Source organism: Boleophthalmus pectinirostris, unplaced genomic scaffold, assembly GCF_026225935.1.
Source record: "Boleophthalmus pectinirostris isolate CB_2022bp ecotype Guang Dong unplaced genomic scaffold, ASM2622593v1 HiC_scaffold_7, whole genome shotgun sequence".
In the NCBI taxonomy this organism is placed as follows: Eukaryota; Metazoa; Chordata; class Actinopteri; order Gobiiformes; family Gobiidae; genus Boleophthalmus; species Boleophthalmus pectinirostris.
In genome coordinates, this window is record NW_026571473.1 from 31,601,725 (window position 1) to 31,628,979 (window position 27,255).

Genomic DNA, 27,255 nt, shown 5'->3' on the forward strand with positions numbered 1-27,255 from the left:
ATATTAGCCGCAGGGTTCAAAGTGTGGGGAAAAAAGTAATGGCTTATAGTCCGGAGTTTCAGTATATATATTGTGCTAAGTTTACTTTTTTTGAGTTTTTAACCATGTCCCTCAGAAACAAACAAAACAACTGGTAACACTTTATTTTAAGGTGCACTTATGAACATCTAACTACCTTCTAATTAGCATAGTTGTAAATGGTTTATTTGTTATTAATTAGTATTTATTCAACCGTTTTTAATGTCTATTTCCCCTTAAGATTATTCTGCTATTAGTTACACATTTACAAACACTTTCCTATTAATACACTCCTTATTACTGCTTATTAATATGATGCTAGGCCATTTTTGTCCATGAATTATGATTCTAATAAGCTTTTGGCGCAAACAAGTAAAAACTAAATTTTTTGTGTTACTAGTCTTTAACAACACCATTATTACCAAAAGCTCATTAGAATCATGAAGTTGTCTTTAGCTTCCTTCACACTGGTTTCATTAATTATATATTTAATACATATATAACAGTGGTAGATGATATGATTGTTTGATTACTGCAGTATAATTTTCATGTGTACTGCAGCGTGTTTTTATGTCAGGTGTGAGGGAGATCAGATCAGAATGCTACAGCTAACACCTACAACTGTTTCAGCATCTTTTTACTGGCATCAGCAGCAAAATGGAAGTCTGTGCTATTGCGTCAATAATGATTGATTATTTAATATTGTGTATATAGTGTACACTGTGTAGGTGTACAGTGTGTGTTTGTTTTTTATTTATCTTTCACCTACAACCAAGATGTTCAAACTATGGGGCCAAATGTGGCCTTCAGACCGATTTCTGTTGGTGCCCCTTCTGAGTTGGCTGAAATTATCATAAGCAGTAGAGGAGTAACAATATCCAAGTCTCATGATACGATATCGTCACAGTATCAACCTCACAGTACGATATTTATTCTGATATCATGGGAAAGCTCATGATCTGGTGGGAAGGCTCATGAATGAGATGTAACGATATCCAAATCTCTTAGTACGATATTTTCACGAGATGCATCTCACGGTACGATATTTATTGCGATATTTTGTGGAGGCTAACAAAATTGAATATGCTACTTTTTCCTCTTAAAATGCCTTGACAAGACTAAGACTTAAAAGTGTTTTGAACTGTTATTTCTTCATGTAGTCTACACTGAAATGGAGCAAAGGATCATGGTCTATGTAGTTCCCTCTGTCTCTTTTTCTCTTTTTTTTACTGCACCATAACTCTTAATTCAAGCAAAGGCACTTGTAATTCGATATATTGTGATGGTCCACGATATTACTGTGACAACTTTGACGATACGATATCACGATATTTCGGTTATTGTTACATCCCTGACGAGCAGTATTTTCTATTGCATATTCAAGTATTTCTACCGCTGTATTACATTATTACACTGTGATACTGACCTAAATTACACCTGGAATCAGTGTTCCAAGACTTTTTTAATGTGTTGTTGCTCCTTAAAATGTATCTGTCTGAAAGTCTTGCTGTATTGAACTCCAGTCTATGACCCTCCACTACAAATATGTTTCTATCTACTCGATTAAAAAAAGTTTGGACACCCCTGGATTACATTTTAGCACAGGAATAAAAGTTGTGCGGTAAAGAAATACGTGCAATGTCATTTATATTGTCTGTTTATATTGTTACTGCAAATGTTGTGACAAAAATTAGGCCTTATCCCACTTCCCTACCTCTGAGCAGTCACCAAACATGTGGTTTTAAATTTCCCAGGATTGTGACGTCACAGGTAGAGACCCTGCCCAGTTTGTATGTCTATTAAACATCTCCAGACTCGATCTAAGCATTTCTCACTTCAAATCGTGTTCATTACTGCTGCATGCGAACATCAACACGGTGGGGCATGTCAGTAATCAGATAGTTTAAGTTTTATTCTCATGGTAATTCCTTCTTTTGCCAGTGGGTAGCACAGCGAGCAGCATCAGATCAGAGTGTGGGGATTAACATGATTGGAAATGCTATTCTATCCCCACATGTGAAGGACTCTCCATATAAGATAACAGGCCCCAAACAGCAAAGGATACTCCGTTCTGCTTCAAAGGCTCCCAATATAAAACAAAAGCGACAGCAGCCTTCTAAAAAAGTGCTCATTACGAGAAAAACCTTACATTCGAGTCGGGCTGTCTGTCTGCGGAGGAGAGATTTTCTGGATGGAGGGCTATTGAGTGGTGAGCGCGATGGCAAACTGATTTCACTCTCCTCTTATCATAGCAGACAAAGAAATTAAATATTGATTCCTGGAGCAGAATCACCCATTCTCTCTCCCCTCGGCCTGCACCTCCGCTGTTTCGGCTCCAGAGGTGGAAGGCTGCGGGGCTCTGACAGGCCCTGGAGTTAACACGGCGTATCTGAAGAAGATGGAGGAGATAGGGGCTGCGGATCTGACACTGGTTTGACCAAGATAGGTTTTTTATGTCGATTGCCAGGTTCAAATTCTATTCTAATTTTATAATGGGATAAAGGTTTTCATCTATCTCCTTTACAAACTTAAAGGTGCACTCTGTAATTTGTCCAGTGGAGGGTCCGTCAATTGCTTTTCTACGAAGAGATGTTATTGCTTTGTCTGGAATTTTTCACCTTTCTATCTTGATGGAGACCAAACCAGGCCAAGTTACAGGTCAGATCTGTGGAGCGGCGACCCCGCTCACAGTCAGAATGTCTGTTTTGCTAACTGTAAAACCACCTATAATTGAATAAATGTACGATAGAGCTGTTTAAACATTAGGCAGAGCAATGATATCGCCATAGAAAGAAGCAGGTGACACAGTGCAACTTTAAGATGTTTGATTGTTTGTTTGTTTTATTCGGGCATTTTGCAGCACTACAAAACAAAAAACTAAACAAAACGTAGACTACAACCCCGTGGATTATGACTGAAAGGGTTTAGGTTGAAGAAAAAAGTACTTCTAAAGCCAAACTCTTTTAAACAATGACAGAATTTCACGAAAGAAAGACATTTACAATTTCACTTACGACTATTAGCTTTCGAAACATATTGCTTTATACTTTTTTTAAGGCTTCTACAGTGTTAGACTTTTTAAAAATCATCACTCAGATCTCAGGTTGTTCCATGCCTCTAACAGAAATACAATCGCTTTTTCTTTTTTTTTTTTTTTTTTTTTAGTTATATTAATTTTTTAAAGATGCCAGTTTTGTTTTGGTTTATGGTCGTACAAACTAATAATAATAATAATGATAAAGAAGGTACAAAATGTATCGTTTATGATCAAAATTAAAGGTAATGTTCAAGAAAAGCATGTGTTTATTTAATGATAGTTAAAGATAATGTATCTAGTCTTCTAGGTATTTCTGTAAGAATTGATTTTTATATTGTTTTTTGAAGTGCACCAAGTTAGTACAAGCTTTGATATGGTCATCTAAACTCTTCCATAGGTTTACTCCACGTTTGGTAACACACATGTATCTCAATGGAGATATTACAGGTGAGATTTTTGGAGACGCAGCCAGATTCACAGTAAGAATGAATGTGTTTTAAGATATTTTTGAGCAATAAATAACACCTGTAGTTGAATAAATGCAAGAAAGATTTGTTTATTGCCATCCTGTGAATGATTTAAAGCATTAACATCTCTATGGAGACAAAAAAAATTGTGGACCCTCTTTAGAAAAAGTTACACAGTGCATCTTTAAAGAGATCATATTAGGGAGGGGGAATTCTGCAAATCAACTTTTTTTTTGGAGTTTTATACCATGTTGCAAAAAATGCCATAGAATCGTGCATTTCTACTGTTACCGGAGTCACGACCTCTTCACAGATCTGACCTGTAACATGGCCTGATGATGTCTCCATGGAGATAAACGTTTTTATTACGATCGTGTAGTGGAACATTACAGCCCAGTGCAGCAAGTGGTGGACCCCCTACCAGTAAAGTCACACAACACCTTTAAATAAGCAGATTTTTTACGTCTTTGTTGTTTCTTAGTTAAATAAAAGTGAAAAAAGGCATAGCACAGATGGCCGATGTCCCAAAGCTTGTTTTATTTTAAAATAATGTTTCAGCCTTTGTCAGATAATTTTTCTTGCTTTGGAGTGCAATATACAAAGCCGAAACATTATTTAAAAATGTAAAAAAGCTTTGGGACGTCGGCCATCTGAGTGTGCTATGCATTTTCTCACTTTTATTTTACTGTTTCTTGCATTTGCACCTCTACACGAACCTTGGTGTGCCTTTCCTGCTGTTTCTAAGTTCTCGTAAAAACCATAAAAAACAAAAACATAGCGGTTCTACGTTGACATGTCCTCCTTGAAGATGTGTGTTCTGGATAATCACGCGGAATATTGTCTTTGCCAAACGGAGCGTGCTCAAAGTATTTCTCCAAATATGGGTCTTAATGGGGTGCGCCAATGCGTACAGGAAATATTGTTGGATGTTATTGCGGTAACATAAACATTACAAAAGGAAATCAACTTTGAAATTGTGTACACTTGAACAGGCATTTATTTTCAGCCGGTTAGCTCCTAATTAGCACTAAATGGCTAATCAAATGCCCTTTATGAATATTAATACGCAGGTAAATGTTTTTGTCGCTAAGCTAATTGGGTTGTGCTTGGGCTTTAAAGTGTATTAGCACAGCATAATGTTGCATGAAGGTTAAATCTACGAATTTGACTTTTTTTTTTTCAACGTAGCCTGATACAAGACCATAGACTGGATAAAGAAGTGGACTAAGGGAGTGTGACGTCACCCACAGCGTTCAGCTCCAGTCAAATGAAGCTCATTGAGGCTGCAGTTATACGAGTGAATTTGGAGGCAGTTCTATATTAGACTAGGAATTTATTTATGGACAAAATAGCAAAATAAAAACACCAGGATCATGTAGAGCAAATGCAGCTCGCAAGCTTTAATTGGTGGCTCACAAGCTTATACCAAAAATAGTAACACAGCCAATATATTTTTTTCAAATGTTCTAGATAAACATATAGTGAACATTGCAACACAAACATCTGCATTACACCAAGTATAAATCAAGGCTTAATTAATGGTGTTTCCTAAAGGCGGCACCGTGACACCAGCAACCAGTGATGCTCCGTGTCCATGTATAAACGACCCGTACCCGACCGACGTTTTCAACTAACCCACCCGCAACTCTGACTGCAAAAAAAAAAATTGAAAATATTGTACCTGAACTGCATTTTAAAAAGTAAGATCATCAGTAGCATCATCTAAATAAAGTGAATGAAATGATCTTCACTCGTCTGATCTCTGAAAGCATGAACCATCTCCAACGCGACACACACACACACACACAGAACAGACTCACCATCATCATCACATCCTCAGCCACAGGAGGAACACTCATATTCCACTGAGTCGTGACCTTTAGTCTGACAGAAGCTAAAGCATCAGCGCACAAGGAAAGAGCTGTTTTTATCAGTGCTTACAGTTTATGCAAATGAGCCATGCAGTTTAAAGCTTTGTTTCTGTAAAATGTAAACAAATGTGTCAAAGCTGCATTAAACACATTATAATCTCAAACGGGCTGATGTGGCTTAATAGTGCTTATGGTTTATATGTTGTAAAGTTGAGTTTATTTATGCAGATTAGTAATAGTAATAATGCATGACAGCTTCTGTTCATCCCAATATTAAGGTAAATATGGTTTTAACTGAAAATGTCTTGGCTGTGTTTCTTTTTTGTGGGATCTCCAATTTATATGTAGAAATGCTCGTTTGCAAAGGTGACTTGGTATGTTGGCGTATGTTGGGTATAAGTGGCTCTCCTCTTGATTTTGTTCTTCCAATATGGCTCTTGTGAAAAAAAAAAAAAAGAGTATCATGGAGTTATAGAGAGAGGGGAGACAATGTACAGTCAATTGGAGCCAGAGTCGATGGAGCCAGAAGCGCCACCATAATAACTTCCTATTCGTAACGTGGCAGCTTGTGGGTTAGCTATGTCGATTTCTATATGCAGTCTATGTGCAAGTACACTTTATGGGCGATTTATTTGGGAAAAAAGTATTGTAGATTATCGTTTTGTCTTGTTTGTTGAGGGTTTTTTTTTTTTTTTTTGAACCTCCTGAAAATTGACTGTGTAAACAATGGTGGCCACTGTAGTTGATTTAGTATTTGACATGTAAAGGACAGGCTGTCGTTGGGCAAAACACTTCACCCACCTAGTATGGCTATAATGACATGTACTGGCTTTCCAACCACTGAACCAGTGCCGTCGTGTTATGGATAGCAATTCAATTTTAAACATGCATTTGGTCACCTTGGGACCATTTTCCAACTTAAATAATGTCTTCATATGGAAAATACACCTCCGTTTCCAGTGAGACATTTAGGCTCTGAAGCTTCCCTTGCTATCAGCAATGGGAATGAACATTTAGAAACTAAACAACTGAAGAACCATGTGTTTAGTGTTTACACAGTTTGATCGCAGAATGAGTCAGGTGATGATTTATAGGCTTGAAAAATGCATAGATGTCTAAAGTTTTATCTATGACACAACAAAATTGGCATTATTTGAATGGTGGATTTTTGCACGGTCAGAGAAGACGACTCTGGATTTTGTGGATTAATGAAACAAAATACAACTCCAAGTATGTTTTTGATGAGTGGAAAACATTATTAAAAATAATAAAAGCTTAAAAATTCATAATGTTGTTTAAGTTTTAATCTCACAGTGTGTCAAATACTGGCACATGCCCAGGGACAACATGGGGGAAAAAGTTTACTTCTACACTGCTCCAAACTAAAAATACAATGCTGTATTGATTGGTGGATATTGTTTTGTCCAGAGGCAGTTGCTGAGCTGTATCCGAGGAGGGAACTGTCCCGGCCCAAACGTCAGCTCTCTGCAGATGCCCGGAGACTCCAGCTTCTTCTCCAACCTGCTGGCGGTGCCCACGCTGGAGTTCTCCTTCCAGCAAACTGTCGCCGACCAGGTACAGCACAAACAAATACACGTTTGTTTGTTTGGATTCACATTAGCTGTCATCGAATAGACAGCTTTCTCTTAGGGGTCCTATTAAAAAATACTAATGGAAAAGAAATTACGTTTCAAGTAGTAGTTTTTTATTTAGTCATTTTGCAGCACTATAAAACGAAACAAAACAAAACATAGATCATGACCGAAAGGGTTTAGGCTGAGGTAAAAAGAACTTATAATGCCAAACCCTTTTAAACAATGACTGAATTTCAAGAAAGAAAAGCTGAGTATGAACAGCAAGTTTGCATTTACAATTTAACTTACGACTTTCTGTATATATGAGACAAAATATAAATTAAAACAATCTAAATGTAATGCATAATTCATTCATTCCAGAGCTCTATATTTTTCAGAACATAATGCTTTATACATTTGTTTTAAAGGCTTCTACAGTGTTAGACTTTTTTTTTAAAAACATCACTCAGGTTGTTTCATATACTAACCCCTCTAACAGAAATACAGTCACTTTAAAAAAAAAATTTTTTTTTTTTTAGTTCTTGTCTTCTTTTTTTTTTAAGATGCCAGTTCTGTTTTTGTGTATGGTCTTTCAAACTAATAATAATGATAAAGAAGGCACAAAATATATAATTTAGAAAGAAAGGCATCATATGAACAGCAAGTTTTCATTTACAGTTTCACTTATGACTTGTATAAGAGAGAAAATATAAATTAAAACAAACAAAATTTAATGGATAATTCATTCATTCCAGAGCTCTATATCTTTCAAAACATAATGCTTTATACAATTTTTTTTTAAAGGCTTCTGCAGTGTTTCACTTTTTTAAAATTGTCACTCAGACTGTTTCAAATACTAACCCCTCTAAAAGAAATACAGTCTTTTTTTTTTTTTTTTAATCTTCATTTTTAAAAAGATGCCAGTTTTGTTTTCGTTTATGGTCGAACAAACTAATAATAAAGGCACAAAATGTGTTGTTTATGATCAAAATAAAAGGTAATATTATAGAAAAGCATGTGTTTAGTTAATAGTCATGTGGTTTACCTGTAAAGACAATATATGTCTACTTAAAGTCTCCATTAGAATGTTTTTTTTTTTTTTTTTTTACTTCATTATCAAGTATCAAGAGACCAGTGACTACAGTGTTACAGAAATAGGACAGTGGAGGAGAGTCACACCAACACTGCCAGCAAAATTACATTAATAAACCATTGGTGCATTCGGTCAAAGATTTTTTTTTTTTTCCGCATTACTTCCTCAGTACTACCAGCAATGTGCACTGTGTTGGGCTAGGATAAATCTTACAAAGCAAATTTTTAGGAGGATTTTTAAAAATGAACTTCATGTTGAGAAAACAGAGAAGAATCCCTTAAAAATCTGACCTTTGTGAAAACTGTTGGTGCTGTTGTTGTTGTTGGTGGTGAAAATTGTTGGTGGTAGGTTGGTGAGTTTATTTTCACAAAAATCGAACCCAAGACTCAGACAGAATGTGGTGGAGGAACCTCATTGCTCTGGACTCTTTCGCTGGGAGTCTGTTTTTGCCAGAGCCAGCCACAGACCTTTCCCTTAATGAATGGTTAATTATCACATGAACACTTCAGCTTCAAAGAGTTAAACCTTCAAAAAGAGTTAACCTGCTGCTTAGAATGAGGTCAAAGTAAGAAATGACTTCGCTCTCAAAAGTTAAAAGTCCTGTCATGAGTAATTTCCATGTCCAAAAATGACAAAGAGCAGCTGATGAAAAATTACACCAGAGTCTGTCCTTTTCTGTGCAGCTGGACAGGTCCACGGACATCGAGAATCTGTGCTTTCTTAGACATCTCCATGATAATATGAGAAAAACTCCACATGAAACGACAAGAACTTTCTTTGGATTTTCCCTCCACTCATTCCAAAACCACACATCACCAAATAGTATACCAGTATATTCACTCAATGTCCATGCTACAACGACCCCTGAGAGTAGCATAAAACTTTCAATATTATATTCTATTTCTCTCTGGCATTATACGGTGTTTCACAGTTTGTTATCGTGACAGGTCTAGTGGTGCGGTGAGCTTCAGATCAGTTGACAGCAGTGTGAGCTTTGTGATTTTCCGTTCCATTCTTCCGTCAGACTCGTGTGTAAGGAATCATGTTAGTGCTGAAAATATATTGATTGACAGATGTTTTTTTTATTTCAAGCTTGTGACAGAAATTTGGGCCTTTTGTTTTCAATGTTCACAATAATACATCGGTCTTGTTCACGAGTGAGGGGAGGATGGAACGTGAGATTGGCAGGTGGATCGGAACAGCGTCGGTAGGGATGCGGTCGCTGTATTGGATCATTGTGGTGAAGAGGGAGTTGAGACGAAAGGCAAAGTTCTCGTATTACTGGTCAATCTTTGTTCCTACCATCACCTATGGACATGAGCTCTGGGTAATGACCGAAAGGACGAGACTGCAGATACAAGCGGTTGAAATGAGTTTCCTCCACAGGGTGGCTGGGCTCTCCTTTAGAGATAGGGTGAGGAGCTCAGTCACACGGGAGGAGCTCAGAGTAGAGCCGCTGCTCCTCCATGTCGAGAGGAGCCAGCTGAGGTGGCTCGGGCATCTGTTCCGGATGTCTCCTGGACGCCTCCTTGGAGAGGTGTTCCGGGCATGTCCCACTGGGAGGAGGCTCCAGGGAAGACCCAGGACACGCTGGAGGGACTATGTCTCTTGGCTGACCTGGGAGCACCTCAGCATCCCCCCGGAAGAGCTGGATTTAGCGCGTGTGGAGAGGAAAGTCTGGGAGTCCCTGCTGCCGCGACCTGGCCCCGGATAAAGCGGAAGAAAATGGGTGGATGAATGGACTGATACTGTTTTTTAATACACTTTTTTTGGACACTCAAAGACACTTTACAAATAGGAAGCAACATTGTAGAAAACAGGAGGAATCATGAGGGGAATACCAGATAGGTAAACAGGTGAGTTTTTAGTAGTGCTTTGAAGTTCTGCAGTGAGTCTCTGAGTTCCTGATGGATTGTGGCAGTGAGTTCCAGAGGGAGGGGGGTGACGGCAGCAAAGGCCTGGTCCCCTAACGTCTAGTGTTTCAAGTAGTGACACATCAAGAATCCAAGTATACTATAGTTACATGACATGACAAAAACTGAAAACCTACATTTTTAACACTACAACAGTCAACATAGCTTGAAAGGGAGTGTGGCATATCTGTTTTCATGTGCGTCGCGACATTTTTATTTTCATATATAGATTTTAGCATGCCATAACCACCCCTAATATTCACACAATTTCGAATCATGAATCATTGTAATATTTGCGAAAATTAGCCCTGTGTGGTGACCATTTAAAAAGAATGACAACTTCAAAATCCGACCGCTGATTTGGGTTGAGGGACCTTTGATTAGGCTACTTCACAAATCAGTGATGGGCTCCTAATTTTTTTTTTCCCTAAATGATTTGTAGAAATTATTGTGGGAAAAAAAAAAAAGGAACGATTGACTTTGCTTGACATTGCCAATCTTTTTCTAATTACAACAATTCCTCACATATGCCATGGAATGAAGAGACATACCATGGTGCAGGGGACATACATTTGCAAAATACAACTGAAGCTCTTTCTAACATTAGATGATTGCAGATTTGTTTAATAAAGCATCAACAAAGAATGAATTCCTAATGAACAGATACTATATTTCGAGCTCTAACTGTTTAATTAAGGGGTACTAAGCCTGAATCATTCTTAAAGGCGTCAAACCTGATTTTTACTTCTTAATTTTTTATGTTATTAGGTTCTCTAGAGTTTGTTTTCATACCTGACAGTTTCGACTGCTCACTAGCGCTCTTGTAGTGGTCACGTGATGTTGCTGTGACGTGTCTGGTCAGCTGATTTATACAGGTTTTGGCGTGTCTCCCTATCGGTGGAGGAAGGACGACAGCGACATCTGCAGTCCGACTTCCTCAGGACAGTAGGTGTGTGAGAGTAAAAAAGCCCCCTCGTCGCGGTTTATAGTCCCGTTGGCACGCTTCAGTTTTTTGATTGCCTCTTTAATCCAGTTGCAATGTCTGTTGTCCTCTGTCCGTCTTACTTCTTAATTTTACATCTTAAAAACACGAAAAACAGAACTTCTTCATTTTAACTGGAATGGAGTGGTTCAAAGTTATTCTTCAATTATCTTATGCATTCTGAGCATCCTAATTATTCAGAGAGGAGTTTTAAGCGCTTTTCAAAACTTTGAAATACCAGATCGGAGTTTCACCATCACTGTAATGCGAACAACAACTAGTATGCCAAACGTGTACTTCCTGATTCTCGGAGGATAATACACTTTATAATGACATTCATAAAAGGCACATATTACTGTACTGTCTGATCTGTTATAATGTTGTTTCCTAATCAAGAACATACCACAAGTTATGTTTGTTTTATTCACACGTGTTTACCACAAAAACCCTGCATATCTCGTGAAAACACTCTGTTCCACTCTGTGATGTCATTAATACAGGTGTTCCACTGTGTTTTTAAACTCCGTACACCTTCTCTAGTATTATTTAGATGATTTCACCCTTGGAATTGCCAATCTCTACTGAACTAAAGGTAAAAGGCTGCTGATAACTTCATCGCGTCATGACATCACAAGGTGGAACAGAGCATTTTGAGCTTTGGAGATGTAGACAGACTAATAATAAAGGGTTACTCAAACACGTGAATGAAATAACTGGACTCCAGGTATGTTTTTAGGAGGTAACAATATTCTAACGTGGTTTAAAGGGATCTGTCACTTTCTTATTTCTTTGGATATATCATTGCTCTGCCTGGAATGTTCCACAGTGTGACATTAACCGGCTTTAACTTACATTTATTCAATTACAGGTGGTTTTACAGCTCAAAAATACCTAGAAAAACAGGTATTTTGACTGTGAGCGGGGTTCCCTCTACACAGATTTGACCTGTAACTTAGTCTGGTTTGGTCTCCATGGTGACAGAAATAATGCCATTAATGCCGTACTGTGAAACATTCCAAGACAAAGGAATAACATCTCCATGGAGAAAAGCATTTGATGGACCTTCAACCAGAAAAGTTACACAATACACATTTAAAGTTCACAATTTGGCCTAATACTGTATAAGAGCTTTAATATACAATGTATTTATTATGATTTAAGTATTTATTCATGCTTTTTATGGATAACACAAGCATAATTATTATAAAATGCTTCGACAGACATTTAATTTTGCACTTGGCTTTGATAGTATAGATTCGGCCCCTTACTGAATAACAACAAGGCATCATGGGAGAGCTGGGAGTATGCGTGGCCCGTTTTGCGGTATTAAAAATGCAGTATTGATGTTTGTTGTAGTGCTGCGGGGCGGGAACAGAGATTTACCAAAAGTCTTCAAAACTTCTTTCGAGGATCGTGTGAAACTTTGAGCTTAATTAGCGCGAAAGACTGTCACGTTGTTTACCACCCCCGAGGCGGCGCACCCAATGAAAAATAATAAAAGTAGAGTTTAGATGTGTTTATGAGTTGGAGTCTGCCGCTCGTATATGCGCAGGTTAAAGAGGCTGGTACCGTGGAGTTTAAAATAGATGTAGTAGTTGTTGTGATGCGAAATGAACTGAACCGAAAGGCAGTGTAGTGTAAACAGGAATAAATTGCTTGTATTACTTGTATTACATAAACCATAGAGGTGATTGTATTGAGTTTATACTTTAAAGAGGAGGGATTATGCAAAGTACATTTTTGATGCTTTCTACAATGTTATAATTGTTTCCTCATCGAAAACATGGCTGGAGTGGTTTTAGATGTCATCCTTTTGCGATCTCTCCCAGGCCCTATTCGAACCCTGCGTACGGTTAGCTGTGAGTTTCTATCAATTGCTTCTCTAACAAGCCTACTTCACCCATGCATATACATGACAGTTCTCCTTAAATATACCAAAACATGATACAAAACTGTTGCAGCAACTTGATAAACCTGATGCGATGTGCAGTGGTTTCATTAGATGGATGCACAGTGATTGGTTTGTAATAGCGCTCTGAAGGGGGGTGACTTAACTTGGGGAGCAAAGAGAGAGAAGACTCAAAATGAAAGTGGAACTTTTAAAACATGTTAATCTGTTGTTTTCTTTTCCAAACAATACAATTGTGCAGTTAAAGGTTGTATGGAGGATTTTTTTTGGTTTCAAATTGTCAATGATAGCATTATAGAGGTGCAGTAGCCTTGTAATTATGATGACCAAAAAAAAGAGAATAAAAATTCATCAACTCTGGACGTGGTGGGGCTAAACATTTGCCAATAGATAACGACACTGCCTCGTTATCTGTTAGCTGACAGGCTGTCAATCAATCTCCCTACGTTTCTAGCGTAACTGACTTGCCTGCGCGCCGCCGGTACGTGGTTTACGTACGCCTGTCACGCAGTCCACAGACGCAAGACGCACAGACGCTGTTTACTCCACCAACGCAACAGTTCTTAGCGGCTTTTTTTGACCTATATCTTCCTCGCAGTTAGCACAAAGTTTGTTGCAATGGCGACAAGAATCCAGGAGCAGTTAGCCGCAAAAGAAAGTCCGTTTTTGAGGTCGCTGAAAGAAGAAGACAAGGGGAAAAGCAGCGAAGCCAAACTAAGGTGATTCTTGAAGATTCATTCCAGCGATGGCGCAACTGAAGCAGACGCAGGGTCTAAAGACTGACGCATTGGTCGCCAAATTACTCATTCATTTCTGCTTATTATGAAAACGTACTTTATTTCCAATAGGTAGACAAACGTTTTTCAGGACACGAAAGCGATATCCTATGTCTGAAAACGTAATTTTCAATGCAAAGAAAGAGTCCGCTTGCTGCTGCGTGTTGTAACTAGTTCATTCGCACTGAATCTCCGCGCACTCTTCTCTGCACCCCTTTCCTGCTCCTGTCCCCGCTGCCCGTTTCGCTCTTCCCCCTGCTCCTCACTTCTCCGGGCACGGAATCTCCACGCACCGCTCCCCTCTCCTCTCTCCTCTCCTCTCTCCTCTCCTCTCTCCCTGCTCCACTCTTCTCCCCGCTCCTCACTTCTCCGTCTTGCCTAACCAACACTGTAGTTAGTTGTTTACAAGTCATGTGCAGCGCACCGGCTGTAAACAAACCTGTTTCTGGCGTAAGGAGGAGGCGGGAGGAGGCGTTTCTACGTAGGGAGCTGTAGGGGAGGGGGGGTGGTTTCACGCATGCGCAACATTTGAAAAAGGACAAACAGTCGCTGGATTTCTCGTTCCTTGGAAAATCCTCTATACAACCTTTAATACCCTAGAAGTAAAATACCTTCAAATACCTAAAATTCCTTAATTTGGAAAAAAAAAAACTGTATGTAGCCTGTGCTGTTACTGTTAAAAAAGTTACTACAATCATGACTGAACCCGGGTTGCCTGACCCTTAACCTGCAGATAGTTTTATTACAGTGATATTATAGCCAAAGGAATATTTAATTTAAACAACCAGGTAAAGGCGCGCCTCCAGGCCAAGTAAGACGAGTCAGCTTTGTGGAAATGCAAGCCTACTCACAGTATGGTGGCCATACCAGCTTGTTAAAGCCTGATCTCGTCAGATCTCAGAAGCTAAGCAAGGCTGGGCCTGGTTAGTACTTGGATGAGAGACCACTGGGAAAATCAGGTGCCACAGTGGGGCGCGAGTTGCAAAAACACTTCACTCACATTGCCTAGTATGAAAGTGGTGTGTGTGTGAGTGATGATGGTGGTCCTAGGGGCTGATGGTGTAGATCGGCTTCCATCAGTCTGCCGCAGGGCAGCTGTGGCTTCAATAGTAGCTTACCACCACTGAGTGTAAAGGCCATAGACTGTGGAGTGGATTCACCCATAGCGATCGATTGCAGCCAAATTAAGCCAGTCGAAGCTGGCATTTAATGTGGCTAATCTACAACCAGGGACCATACGTGAAAGTCCGAGCACGAAAACGAAGAGCCAGTCAGGAGCGAGGGTGTTAAAGGTAAATGAGGTTTAGCAGGGGGCGAGCACCTAGCAAAGAGTCTGTGCATCAACAAGTTGCTAATACTAGTGCCAGAGACCTCGGGGAAAATTTACTCTTGTGAGCTTTAAATCATGTTGTAACACTGTCATCTCACCAAAAACATACCTGGAGTTGTGTTTTGTTTCATTCACATATTATATATATGTTTGAGTAATCCTTTATTATTAGTTTGTCTACATCTCCAAAGCTCAAAATGCTCTGTTCCACCTTGTGATGTCATGAAATAACAGCTACATTTGACTTTTTTTTTTTTTTTAGTAGAGATTGGCAATTCCAGATCTGAAATGATCCAAATGCTTCTAGTGAAGGTGTATGACGTTTAAAGAACACAGTGGAGCACTTTCTTGATTACCACATGACATCACAAGGTGGAACAGAGTTTTTTCTGTTTGAGAGAAGAGCAGGATTTGTGTGTTTAACATGTGAGAATGAAACAAAACACAACTCCAGGTCTGTTTGTGATGAGGAAACAACATTATAACATCAGAAAATAGTGTAATATGGGCCCTTTAGTGTTCGTATCTTGATTTATGGATGAAATAGCGAAATAAAAACACCAGGATCATGTAACGTGGATTAATACTTCATGTCTGACAGCAGGAATTACAGAGAGAAGGGTTAAGTCAAATGGAACCAGACCTCAAAGGCCTATCCTATAGAGTTTTTCGGTGCAATGAAAACAGTCAAAATAAAACAACTTCAGCCCATTCACTCACCCACTCCGTCTCTTGGAAACAGGCACCGAGCGATACGAGAATGAGCAGAAACAAGTGGGTGTTTGGAAGGTGAATTTGCCTCTTGCCCTCCTACATGCATGTTATGTAGAGGTGGGAGGGAGTTTAGTCACTACCTCGGTGAAACAGCTCCACACTCCCACTGGGGTATAATTACACCACTATATTAACAATTACAGTGTGCGGAGCCCGTGGAGTCCGAATGGTGTGCAAGATGTGCGAGAATCATTATAAATACAGTTTGTCTGCGGTATTTCGTTTAGTAAATAGTCAAAATTGCAAACTCTGCTGGGGGTAAGCGGGCCAGATTAGCTGTACAATTAAAAAAAGGGTTGTTTTTACTGCATAGCCTTAGATGTCTGCTTGTTGCACTTCTTCCTGCTGCGTTTTAATAAAATAGTTTTTCTCTTAGCAGTTTTCTGACATACTTTTACTACTACTTCATTAATATATTTTATAGTGCAACAGTACGTACTAGATTAAAGGGCGCAAACAGGTCTATCCTTTTTATGCATTATTCGTGCATCATTTAAAGAAGATGTATTGGGGTTTTGTCTGCTATATAATTATAATCTATGACAACTATGGATCATTATGTTATGTTTTGGACATTTTAAAACCTCAATTGTCATCTAATCTAATCAAATAACTTAATAAAACAAAGACGTCCGCTGACTTCTGAGTTGGAAAATTGCGGATACCAATGAGAGATGATTCTCACCTGCCCCATGCCACATTAAACACTTTAAGCGTCTTACAAAACTTAGTGAATTTTAGACCAGTAAGATCCTTTCTGACTCCATATGAGGCACGAATGTTTTTACACTCCATGATTCTGGCTCATATAGAGTATTGCATAACCACATGGTCACTTGCTGCAGGCACAACACTCAAACCCATCGAATCACTTCTTAAAAAGCCGTAAAAATACTGGACAAGAAACCACTTTCATTTCACCACTGCACTATTTTAGATAAGTACAACTTGCTTAATTTTTTTATAATTTTGTTCATTTTAAATATGGATGTTTTATATATAAAGTTTTGCATGGACTTGCCCCCCGTCTGTAACAGGATTTTATTAAAGTAAAGACTGTCAGTGGGATGGGAACTAGGGCCACAGCCCGAGGGAACTGTGAGGTCCCACACAGATGCACCACATTTGGAAAAAGTCTGTCTCAGTCAAAGGCACTAAATTTTGGAATAGTCTCTCATTATCAGTAAGAGAGACTCCAACACTTGCCACTTTCAAATCCCACTTGAAACAGTGACTAAAGGAAAACCAGACTTGTGGACACTTTTAGTTTAGAACTGTCACTTGCTGTTGTTGTTTTTTTTTTTTGTTAAATTTGTGGTGTCACCTGCCTAGGATATTTACTCTGCAGTGTTGTAGATGTCCATTAATATACACTGTCCCTATTTAAAAAAAAAAAAAAAAAAAAAAAGGCGTCAAAATTGCATCGAATAACTGTAGTTGTACACGTGTGCATTTAAGGACAAATGCTGAAGATGCCCTGAGTGTTTTGGGAATATTTCAATATTTCAAATACATGCACTACCGGTCAAAAAGTTTTAGAACGCCACACTTTTTCCATTTTTTACTGTTTACTGTTGATCAAAAAGTATTCTAAACTTTTGATTCATGAAAGTGTCCACCTTTGGCAGATATAACAGCTGAACACACTCGTGGCTCATTCTGTTTGCAACAGAAATCAAATATTCTTCAGAAAGTTCTTTCCCAAGTCTGTTGCAGAACTTTGACTCTTCTGTCCAGTTCATCCTAAACCAACTCGATGGGGTTTAAGTCTGGAGACTGTGCTGGACACTCCATGGTTTCAAGCTCACCATCTTGTTGAGGTAGTTTTGGCAGAGCTTGGACTTTTGTTTTGTATCTTTTTTAAACCTCTAATTGTTCAGTTCTTACCTTTGTACCATTTCAAGCTCTTCATTGGACTTGCACAACTTGAATTGCAATAAATAACTGGAAAAATTTGTAGTATACATCCATGTATTTATCCTCGAAACCTAATAAAAACTTATTTGAATCTGTACCGACAAATAAAGGCGGGTTTATAGTCCAGCGTCAGGCCCCACCAAGCTGAGAGCTGACGTCCTAACTCAGACCTGAATCATTCCAGCTTTTGCGGAGCTCATCAGGGTCCATGTACGTTGTGGGAATAAAATGTATACAATTTGCATTAATGATTTGTTAACTTGCTGTGACAATAAACACATGACAAAAGGCTTATATACAGATGTACCTGTGTGAACCCTTAGCTTTTCTGAGCTGTTTTTAATCAGTTGTCTTTGTATTGTCTTTGGATCAGCCAATCAAAGTCCCTCAGCAGAAGTTCAGCAAGTAGACATCTTCGGCCGAGGTGTGCGTAGACGGAACAGCAATCACCACAAGCTTTTCTGATTGATTCTGAAGACCTGTGCAGCACATCCACATAGATTTGGCACTGAAGCGTAAACCAGCCTTAAAGTCTGTTTAGTTGTTAAGTGATGGTGTCATTATCGGGCCCAACTGGCAACTTCACAGCTGATTTCTAGCTTTTTTTTTCTGTTTCACCACAGTGCTCTCTGCCTTGGACCCAGAAATGACAACACATACCGCCATCATCATACGGGTTTTATTATTTTGTATGGGGCTACCAATCTTGACTGCAAATAAATTCTATACAGACTACAACAGCTTTTTAAAACCTCCCAGATAATCAGTGCTGTTCAACTTATTGGTGCAGATGAACATTTTACGCAAATGAACGTACTTGCAGCAAAAACTTTTCTTAAATTCGCCATTGAAATGAATAGAATCCCAGTTTAACCAGAAATGCCACCACAAGAAAGCTCCGTTTAAGAGCATTTAGAGACAAAAGTGGGACTGAATAAGGTGAAAGTATTTATGAGGATGTTTGTTTCTAGTGTATGCTTCAAAGAGAAGAGAGAAAGAAGAAAGGGTTCAGAGCGTTTCCTCCACGCGTAGGATAAAAACATTACCAAGCCGAGTTCAGTCTGGTTCAAGTGCAAATTTACCACTTATCAACTAGGCCACTCTTCATGCAGGATATTAAACACAGAACTAATCACGGCTATGAAGTGCAGTCTAATTTATATTTCAGATCACACTTCGCTTCTGTTCTGACGCACACTGTCCCCTACTCATTTTCAAACTCCGCTATTTTCCGATCTATGGTATGTTATAATGTTTCTTCATCACAAACAGACCTGGAGTTGTGTTTTGTTTCAGTCACGCAGGTTTAACACACAAACCCTGCATAATATTTAGGCTGAGTTCACTTTGTTCCACCTTGTGATGTCATGTGGTAATACAGGAAGTGCTCCACTGTGTTTTTAAGCTTCTTGCACCCTCACTATAATCATTTGGATGATTTCAGCCCCAGATTTTTTGAATTTAATCTCTACTAAACAAAAGGTAAAAGGCCCTTTCGCTTCCAATTAGACCATATTAAACCCTAGCCAATCAATTTCATTTCTCTCCAGCAACTAGGTCAGGAATCGGAATACACTAGATGGTTCGCAGAGACCCCGGAAGTGCAAGTTCGGACACCAGCCAATCAGCGAAGAGCCGTACATTCTGTGTTGGCAACAATTCTCGAGACTGAGGACTTAAAGCCAGAATGAAGAGAATGTTTGGTGAATTTTATCGAGGGGAAAGACGTTATTGTCCTTCTTCCTACGGGATTTGGGAAAAGCTTAATGACTACCAAATAGCAGCGATTGGTTAAATGAAAAAAGGACCCGCCTATTGTCAAACGAACGAATTCTAACACTGCGAGGTCAGACGGTTTCTACGAAGTGAAACCAGCTGATGAATCAGGCTAATTGAACTCATACCAACCAAAACAATGGTCCAGGGAGAGAGGCTTTCCTGTTGTTTTTCCAGACTTCTCTCTCTCTTTTTAATGTTATGATGATCATTATTTATGTTTTGATTTGTTTGTATTGTATAGTATTAATGTATTTCTTATTCTGTAAAGCACTTTGAATTACTTTGTGTACAAATTGTGCTAAAGTTATAAATAAAGTTGCCTACTACCACCACATAACATTACAATTGCAACAGAGCATTTTGAGCTTTGGAGAATGAAACAAAACACAACTCCATGTATGTTTTTGATGAGATAACAACATTATAACATAACTTAAAGCTCACAAGGGTCAATTTTGCGTAATATAGGACCTTTAACTTCTATTTAAACCTTATAGAACCCTCAGAAACTAAACCAGGAGCATATCAGGTCAGCGTTTATTACACACTCCCTTTGCGAAAAACATTTTAGTCCACCAATCTGTCTCGAAACTTCTTCAATTTCTAGTGCAGTTTTCTTTCATAGTTGCCTCCGCTCGGAAAGACGGTAAATAGTCTTAAGTGAACGCGCTCCACCTGTCCAGGGCAAGGAATGATGGGAGATTACCTGTGCACCGGTCGAGCCCTGCACATCTGCCAGACCGGGGGTCCTTGGGTTTAGGGGAAATTATAATATAAGCATAGATTCACACTCTAGCGTTATGTAACTTTGAAGACAGGAGCGTGTTCGGGAATGAAATGAGGGAGAGGAGGGAGATGGAGGGGAGGAAAGAAAGAAGAAGGGAGATTCAAGGGTACTGCAGAAAGAGAACACAGAAAAAGAGAGAAAGAGGTGGGGAGGGAGAGTGAGTAGAGGTAGAAAGAGAGAGAAGAGAGGGAGGAAGGTTCAAAAGAGGGGAAGAAGGAGGAGGTCAAGAGGAAAAAGAAGAGAGAAGAGGAAGAGAGAAAGATGGAAGGGGGCAGGGAGAGAGTGAGGGGAGGAAAGAGGAGGGAGGAAAATGTAGGGGTAGGAGGGGAGAGAGATGGAGAAAAGAAAGAGCAGAGAGAGAGGAGTTGGGCAGAGGGAGAGGGATAGAAGGAGAGAGGAAGCGAAGAGAGGGAGGAAGGAGAGAAGAAGGAGGGAAGGGAAGGTAGAAAACTAAGGAGATATAGAAGGAAGGAAGATGGAGGGTGAGGAGTTAGATAGAGAGTAAAAGACAGAAGGGGGGAAGGAGAGAGTGACATGAAGAAAGAAGAGGGAGGAAGATGTAGAGGCAGAGGGGGAGAGAGCATGGGAGATTTGAGGGTACTGGGAGAAGGGAGAGGTGGGTGGAATGGAGAATGAGATGGAGAGAGATAGAGGGGAGAATGGAGAGAGAAATGGGGAGGTAGAGAGTGAGAACTCGCCTGGCGCCCCCTGGAGGGTGCAGTGATGCTGCAGGACACAGAAGAGGGACACTTTTGTTCTGAGGACTGTTACCAGCCTCAAAACTGCCCTGACACTGGATCTGGTGACTCTACCTGTTTGTTTTTTTGTTGAAATTGCCCCTTGTGGACAATTAAAGAAATTTTACAGGAGGAAAAGAGGGATGGAGGATAGAGAAGAGGAGAAAGAGACAGAAAATATATAATATATATAAGAAGATTGAGAAAGGAGAGAGAGAAAAAGAGCAAAGAAGGAAAGGGGAAGCAGATTTCAGAGTACAAGAGGAAGAGGGAAACGAGCGGGGGACGGGGGTGGAGAAGGAGAGGGAGACGAGATAGGGAGGGATGGGAAAAGAGAGATGGAAGAGAGAGAAAGACAAAAGAATGAGAGAAAGAAGGTGAGAAGCAGAGAGTGAAAGGAAGGAGAGAAACAGAGTAAATAAGCGTTGAGGAAGTGGTGGAGCTGAAGTAGGGGAGACAAGTGTGAAGAGAGAGCGAAAGCAAAAGCGAAAGAGGGGGAAAAAACGGAGAGATGGAGATACACAGAGGTGTTTGGCTGAAGAGAGGAGATGCCAGTGAACGTCATAAAGTGCAGACATTATCTACTGTCAGACAAAGACTGTGCCAAAAAGTCAATTTCACTTCAGTCCATTACATGAGCAGGTGCTGTTCAGAGGCCTGCAATAACACACACACTCACACACACACACGCGCGCACACACACACACACACAAATACACTCTGCAGGCCAAACTAGGTCCTCCAGGGGGCGTTGCGACTGTAAGCGGAAGCAATTTTAGTCAATTTTGCAGTAAAAGTATTGTCACAAAATGGAGGGAAGGCCAATCCAGTATATTCTACTAATATTGTAAGTCAATTTAACCACCGCACATTCACTTTTATACAATATACACACATACTTGAAACTAAATTGCTGTATTATTTTCAATTACTATATTAGAATTGTAGTTTGAAGGTGCATTGTGTAACTTTTCTGGTGTTGGGTCGCTTTTCTCCATGGAGATGTTATTGCTTTGTCTGGAATGTTTCACAGTATGGTGTTAAACCTTTCTACATCATGGAGACCAAACCAGACCAAGTTTTAGGTCAGATCTGTGGCGACGTGACCCCGTTCACAGTCAGAATGCCTGTTTTTCTAGGTATTTTTGAGCTATAAAACCACCTGTAATAGAATTTTTTGGAAGTCGCACTTTTTTCATGGTTTGAGTAGTCCTGCAACTTATACTCCGGTGCGACTTATCTATTAAAGTTTTCACACTGACAGCCTCGAGACTGCGCTCTAAGGCTTGTGTGCCACTATCTGCTGCTCCTATTACTCCGGTAACGCTGACACTTCGCTCTACTGCGCATGTGTCCTGCAGAAAGAGCCGCTGTCCTGTCTGTATCACTTCAGTCAATTGCACCGTTACTTCTGTACCAATTTAAACAAACTTATAAAGACAACTGAGAAGACTGAACACAAATGCCCCCAAAAAGAAAATCATGTTTTGCAGATTACAAGCTGCAAGTAGCGAAATGCACAGCAGAAGACTGTAAATGAGTGGCAGAAAGAAAGTTTGGAGTGAGCGAGTGTCTTGTTGGATGGATCGACAAACCATGAACTTCAGTGACGACCGAAACCATCCTGCTGGGATAATTGTAACTGGAACTGATGCCGACTCTGATGACAGCGACACAGAAGAGGAAGTGGTGCTCCGGAGGTCGCAGAGTTGCTCAGAAGTGACACTTAGGATGAAGAATTCAATGGATTTAGTGTTTTGGAGTGAGATGGAGAGTTTGGTAAACTTTTTCTGTTCTGTGGTTTATGTTATAGTTATCTGAAGAACTGTTCATATGTGATGTTAACAGTCTTTTGTTCTCTGCCCTATTCTTGTTACTAGAACTTGCCTTTCATCATGAAGTGTCGGTTCCTGGTCTCTGATTTTATAAAATGCATTTCCCTAAAAAGCGCGACGTATAGTCCAGTGCAACTTATATGTTTTTTTCTTATTCATTACACATTTTTTGGCTGGTGCAACTTATACTTCAGAGCAACTTATAGTCTGAAAAATACAGTAAATGTAAGGTAGGACTGGTTTATGTCATACTGTGGAACATTTCAGGCAGAGTGATGACATATCCGTAGAAACAAGCCTTAAAAACAAAAGTTACACAGGCCTACTACCACACTACAGGATTTTTTTTCCTGATTTTGATCCTAGCTTGCTTCTCCTTGAGTTCCTGGAGCATGGCTCGAGTAGTACTTCCAGTAAGTATTATTTGTGGTACCAAATCCTTTCTCCTCATGTCTGTGGAGCCATTGTGATTCTGTTGTCCGGTCACAGCTCCAAAATCTCAAATCATGAGCTTCAAACATGCTTGACTTTCACAATTGTCCCCTGCGATAAACAACAGCCAATCAGAACAGTCAATCTTCCGCCAGGCTCTGTTGCCTAGTGACGGCTCTTACACTGATATGGAGCTGGTGCAAACTTTTTCATTTATCATCACCGCAACGATGACTGTAACAGGCTCATGGAGTGAATAAACCACTTCTGGGGGCAGCATAAGCAGAATTTAATCATTTTGTTTTATTTTCCCTGTAAGTAAGAGCACGGGGAAAGGTACGTGTTTTGTTTACGGAGTAATAATGAAAACCTGAGTGTGGCGGGGCCGTGCTTTTCATATAAACCCTGCAGCTCCAGCTCCTTCCTCTGCTCCTGTGTGCTTTAAGCTCAGAATCATGTTTGGCTTTCATATATTCTCTGTACCCTCCATTATTTATACCTCCACCTGACCTTTGACCCTCAGCTGCTTTCAACACTGTGCACAAAAGCTATGGCAAAAACTGTACGCTGCTCCTATGCCGGGAATCAATACTGCAATGTTCTTATAGGCATCACTGTTTCTATTCCTGGGTTCAGTGGAACAGATATATCAAACCAGTGTCTGCTGTATGGTATAATCTATAATCTAACACCCCAGGATCATTATGTTATAATTTGGACATTTTGAATTGCAATATTGATCAAAAAAGACTTAATAAAGGAAACAGCTCCACTGACTTCTGTATTAGAAAACTGTGCCCAGTGAGAGCTGACGTCACCGTGAGTGTGTACAGTGTACCAGAGTCCTGCACCGCTCGGGTATCTGTGGGTATCTGACGGGTACGGGCAAATAGTTGTTGAAACGGGTGGGTTTTAACGTTCTGGAATTTTACGGGCGAGTATGCGTGCGGGTAGTAATTACACACAGGCAGGTCAGGACTAAATCAAGACTAAACCAGGACTACACCAGGACTAATCTTGGACTTGAGAGAGAAAACCCCGAGCCCAAAGCACTTACCTCTGTGAGGCGTGTAGCACTGCTCCGGTTCTTTCACCTCGATGGACTACGCAGGCGCACCTCCGGACCTGTCCCAACAGTGAGTCCTGCTTTAGTCCTGCTTTAGTCCTGCTTTAGTCCTGTTTTTGTTCAAGTTCAGTCCTGGGTTAGTCTCGGGTCAGTCCGTGCTGTTTGCAATGCAAAAGTTTGGCATCACAATCAATGTTTCTCAGTAAATAAAGCCTGTGAAGTGATGGTGGATTTTTGACAGTCGAGCCACACCTATGAATTTGTATTTGTACTGAAGAAAGCGTAGCCATTTCATTTCATGATTGTAATTCTTGAAGTTGTAACTTTTCAATCTGTTTTCTGATGGATGCTCCAGTTATTAGAAAACTTGTAATTTGTGTGTGATTTATCATGGACACGGGCGGGTAACAGGTGGAATGTTAACGGGTCCGGGCGAGTGCGGGTTTAACTGTGATAGTATCATGGGTTAATGGGCGGGTGCGGTGCTGAACTGCGTGGGCGGGTGCGGGTCTCCAAAAATGGACCCGTGCAGGACTCTGCTGTGTACAACCCCGAAGGATAGATGTAGATCAAACTAGCAATAGAGGTGTGTAAAAATATCGAAATATCAAATATCGTATCATTTAATGTGATGATACAGTATCGATATCGTGGACTGCTGTATCAATTTATTGCCAAGAGTATTTTTTTGGTATATTTTACTAAATTATTTTGTTACTGCACTACAATTTTGTTGCTTTTTAAGAGGAAGGAAACACAGCGCATTTGATATTTGCACTGTTTTGGAGAGTAAAATGTTTGTGTTTCATATTCACTTTGAACAAGAAGTGGTTTAACAAAGACTTTTAGCATCACAGTCATGATTTAGCTGTTATTTTTTACTGAACTGTATCAAACCAATGAAATATACTGTATTGAACCGAAAGTGAACTGTATCGAGATGCATATCGTATCGTGGCCTATGTATCGTATCCCCAACTTCTTAAAGATACCCGGCCCTAGAAAATGCAACAATGCTGAATCCTACACTTATCACCAACTAAGAAAAAAAATAAGTAAAACTGAAGCCGTGGCTGTGCATATGTGGCGGTGAAAATGTGAGTTGATTGGAGCAATGACATCTTCTTTTTTTTCTTTTGCAACATGCACACAGACATTAGACAGGACAATACAATAAGTACATTACAGAACAATAGAATATAAATGCATACACCGCCACAACAGACAAGGTGTAAAGTGCGTGTATGAGTAAGAGTGTGAGCTTTCAGCATCAGTAATAACTAATGACTAATTGTGTATCGTTATGTAGAGATTCTTAACAGTGTGTTGGAGGGATAAGCTCAATGTTGAGAATAATGACAACTGCGGAAATAATAACAGCACATATGCCAGTCTGTATAATTACAAGTGGAAAAAGGAAGAGGTGGGAGAACCTAGTTATGTTTGATAATGAGTTTTTCAGATTGGTGTTTAAGCCTCCCATTTTTTAATTTTTTTTTTCATGTGCCCAAAAAACCTTACCTTAAATGACAGTGTAAGAAAATGTTTTTGTTTGTTTGTTTTTTTCTTTCAATGTGCAGTTGTACATGTATGCCTAGGATAGATCCTTGTTTTTCTAAATTTGATTGATTTTTTTAAATTATTTTTTAATGACACCTTGAATACAGGAGAGTAACGATTACTCCAACATAAATCAGACTAAATACAACTTCGAGAGAGTAACTGAGAAGGAAACAACTATAACAACACTGTTCGTTGGGGCTGGTTGTAATTGGTGTGTTATGTTGTGTTGTTGGGGCTGATTGTGAGGGGTGGATCAGGTTGTGCTGCTGCGTAAACTTTGCTCTTGGCTCCTCACTGTGCTCTGTTAGATATAGTTCATCCAATAGTGACCAAAATGTCTGTTTCTGGCGTTCGTTATCGCCTATATATAATACATATATTTATAATTTTGGCCTATAGGCGCCCCCTCAAAAAATTTATACCACCAGCCGCCGCTGATCTCCAGTATTCCAGATTGACAGCAGTTACTTTGCAGTATTTATAGGACATTAAAGCTCACAGCCACCAGTCTAACTATCCAAACACTTTTTCCAGCAGAGATCTATGTGAGTTGGAGCAGAGGCTATACACTACTAATCAAATCCTTCTGCTTTTCAGTGGAGTCTGGAGAAACATGGGCCCATTAACTAAAGAATTGAATGAACAGTTAAACGAATAAATGAGCAGAAAGAGAGGTTTTAGCTGCGGAGGTGTGGGGCTGTCCATCATGTTTAGGGCTCGTAGTAAACTTCAGTAGACTAGGGAGAGAAGTACGCACAAATACAGGCTTTGAACGAAGTACTTGTTTACCAGTGTGTAGTACAGGGAGACAGCGGAGATATCAGAGAGGTAGCAATTTGCGAACTGTTGAGATATGAATCTTAATCGCAATATTAAAGAGGGGGAATTTACTTCTGTGGGGAATTGCTACTACATAACATTTTTAGATCATCATGTTATGTTTTTTCTATTAACGGACAAAATGGTGAAATAAAAACACCAGGATCATGTAGAGCGGCTTAATACGAACATTTTAAAACCAAAATGATGAGGCTCACAGCAGCAGTTAGAGAGAGAGGGTTGGCAGTTTTTCGATGTAAAGTCAATTGCAGCCAGAGTTGATGGAGCTGGAACCACCCCCACGAACGCGATGGCTAGCGGGTTTTAGCTATGTCCATTTATATATAGTCCGTGTGCACATCGCATCAGGTTTGTCAAGTTGCTGTGTACGGTTTTGTATCATGTTTTGGTATATTTATGGAGAATTGCTGTGTGGGCTGAGCATTGCACTTACAGCTAACCATAAGGTAAGGTACAGCTTAAGATGCATGGATGACATTTCAAACCTCTTCAGGCATGTTTTTGACGAAGGGAACGTAACATGGCAGACAGCTAAAGAGCATTGATTTTGCATAA

General features: G+C 39.7%; 1 protein-coding gene and 1 pseudogene across 1 annotated transcript in view; both read left to right on the forward strand.

Moving 5' to 3' along the window:
* LOC129412105 (inactive N-acetylated-alpha-linked acidic dipeptidase-like protein 2) overlaps window positions 1–27,255 on the forward strand; it is a 514,851-nt gene that overhangs the window by 371,155 nt on the left and 116,441 nt on the right. Inside the window, exon 12 of the mRNA XM_055165108.1 lies at window positions 6,822–6,968. Within this exon, the coding sequence (XP_055021083.1) occupies window positions 6,822–6,968 (147 nt within the window). The remainder of the gene's footprint in view (window positions 1–6,821; window positions 6,969–27,255) is intronic.
* LOC129412194 (5S ribosomal RNA) lies at window positions 14,494–14,611 on the forward strand (annotated as a pseudogene).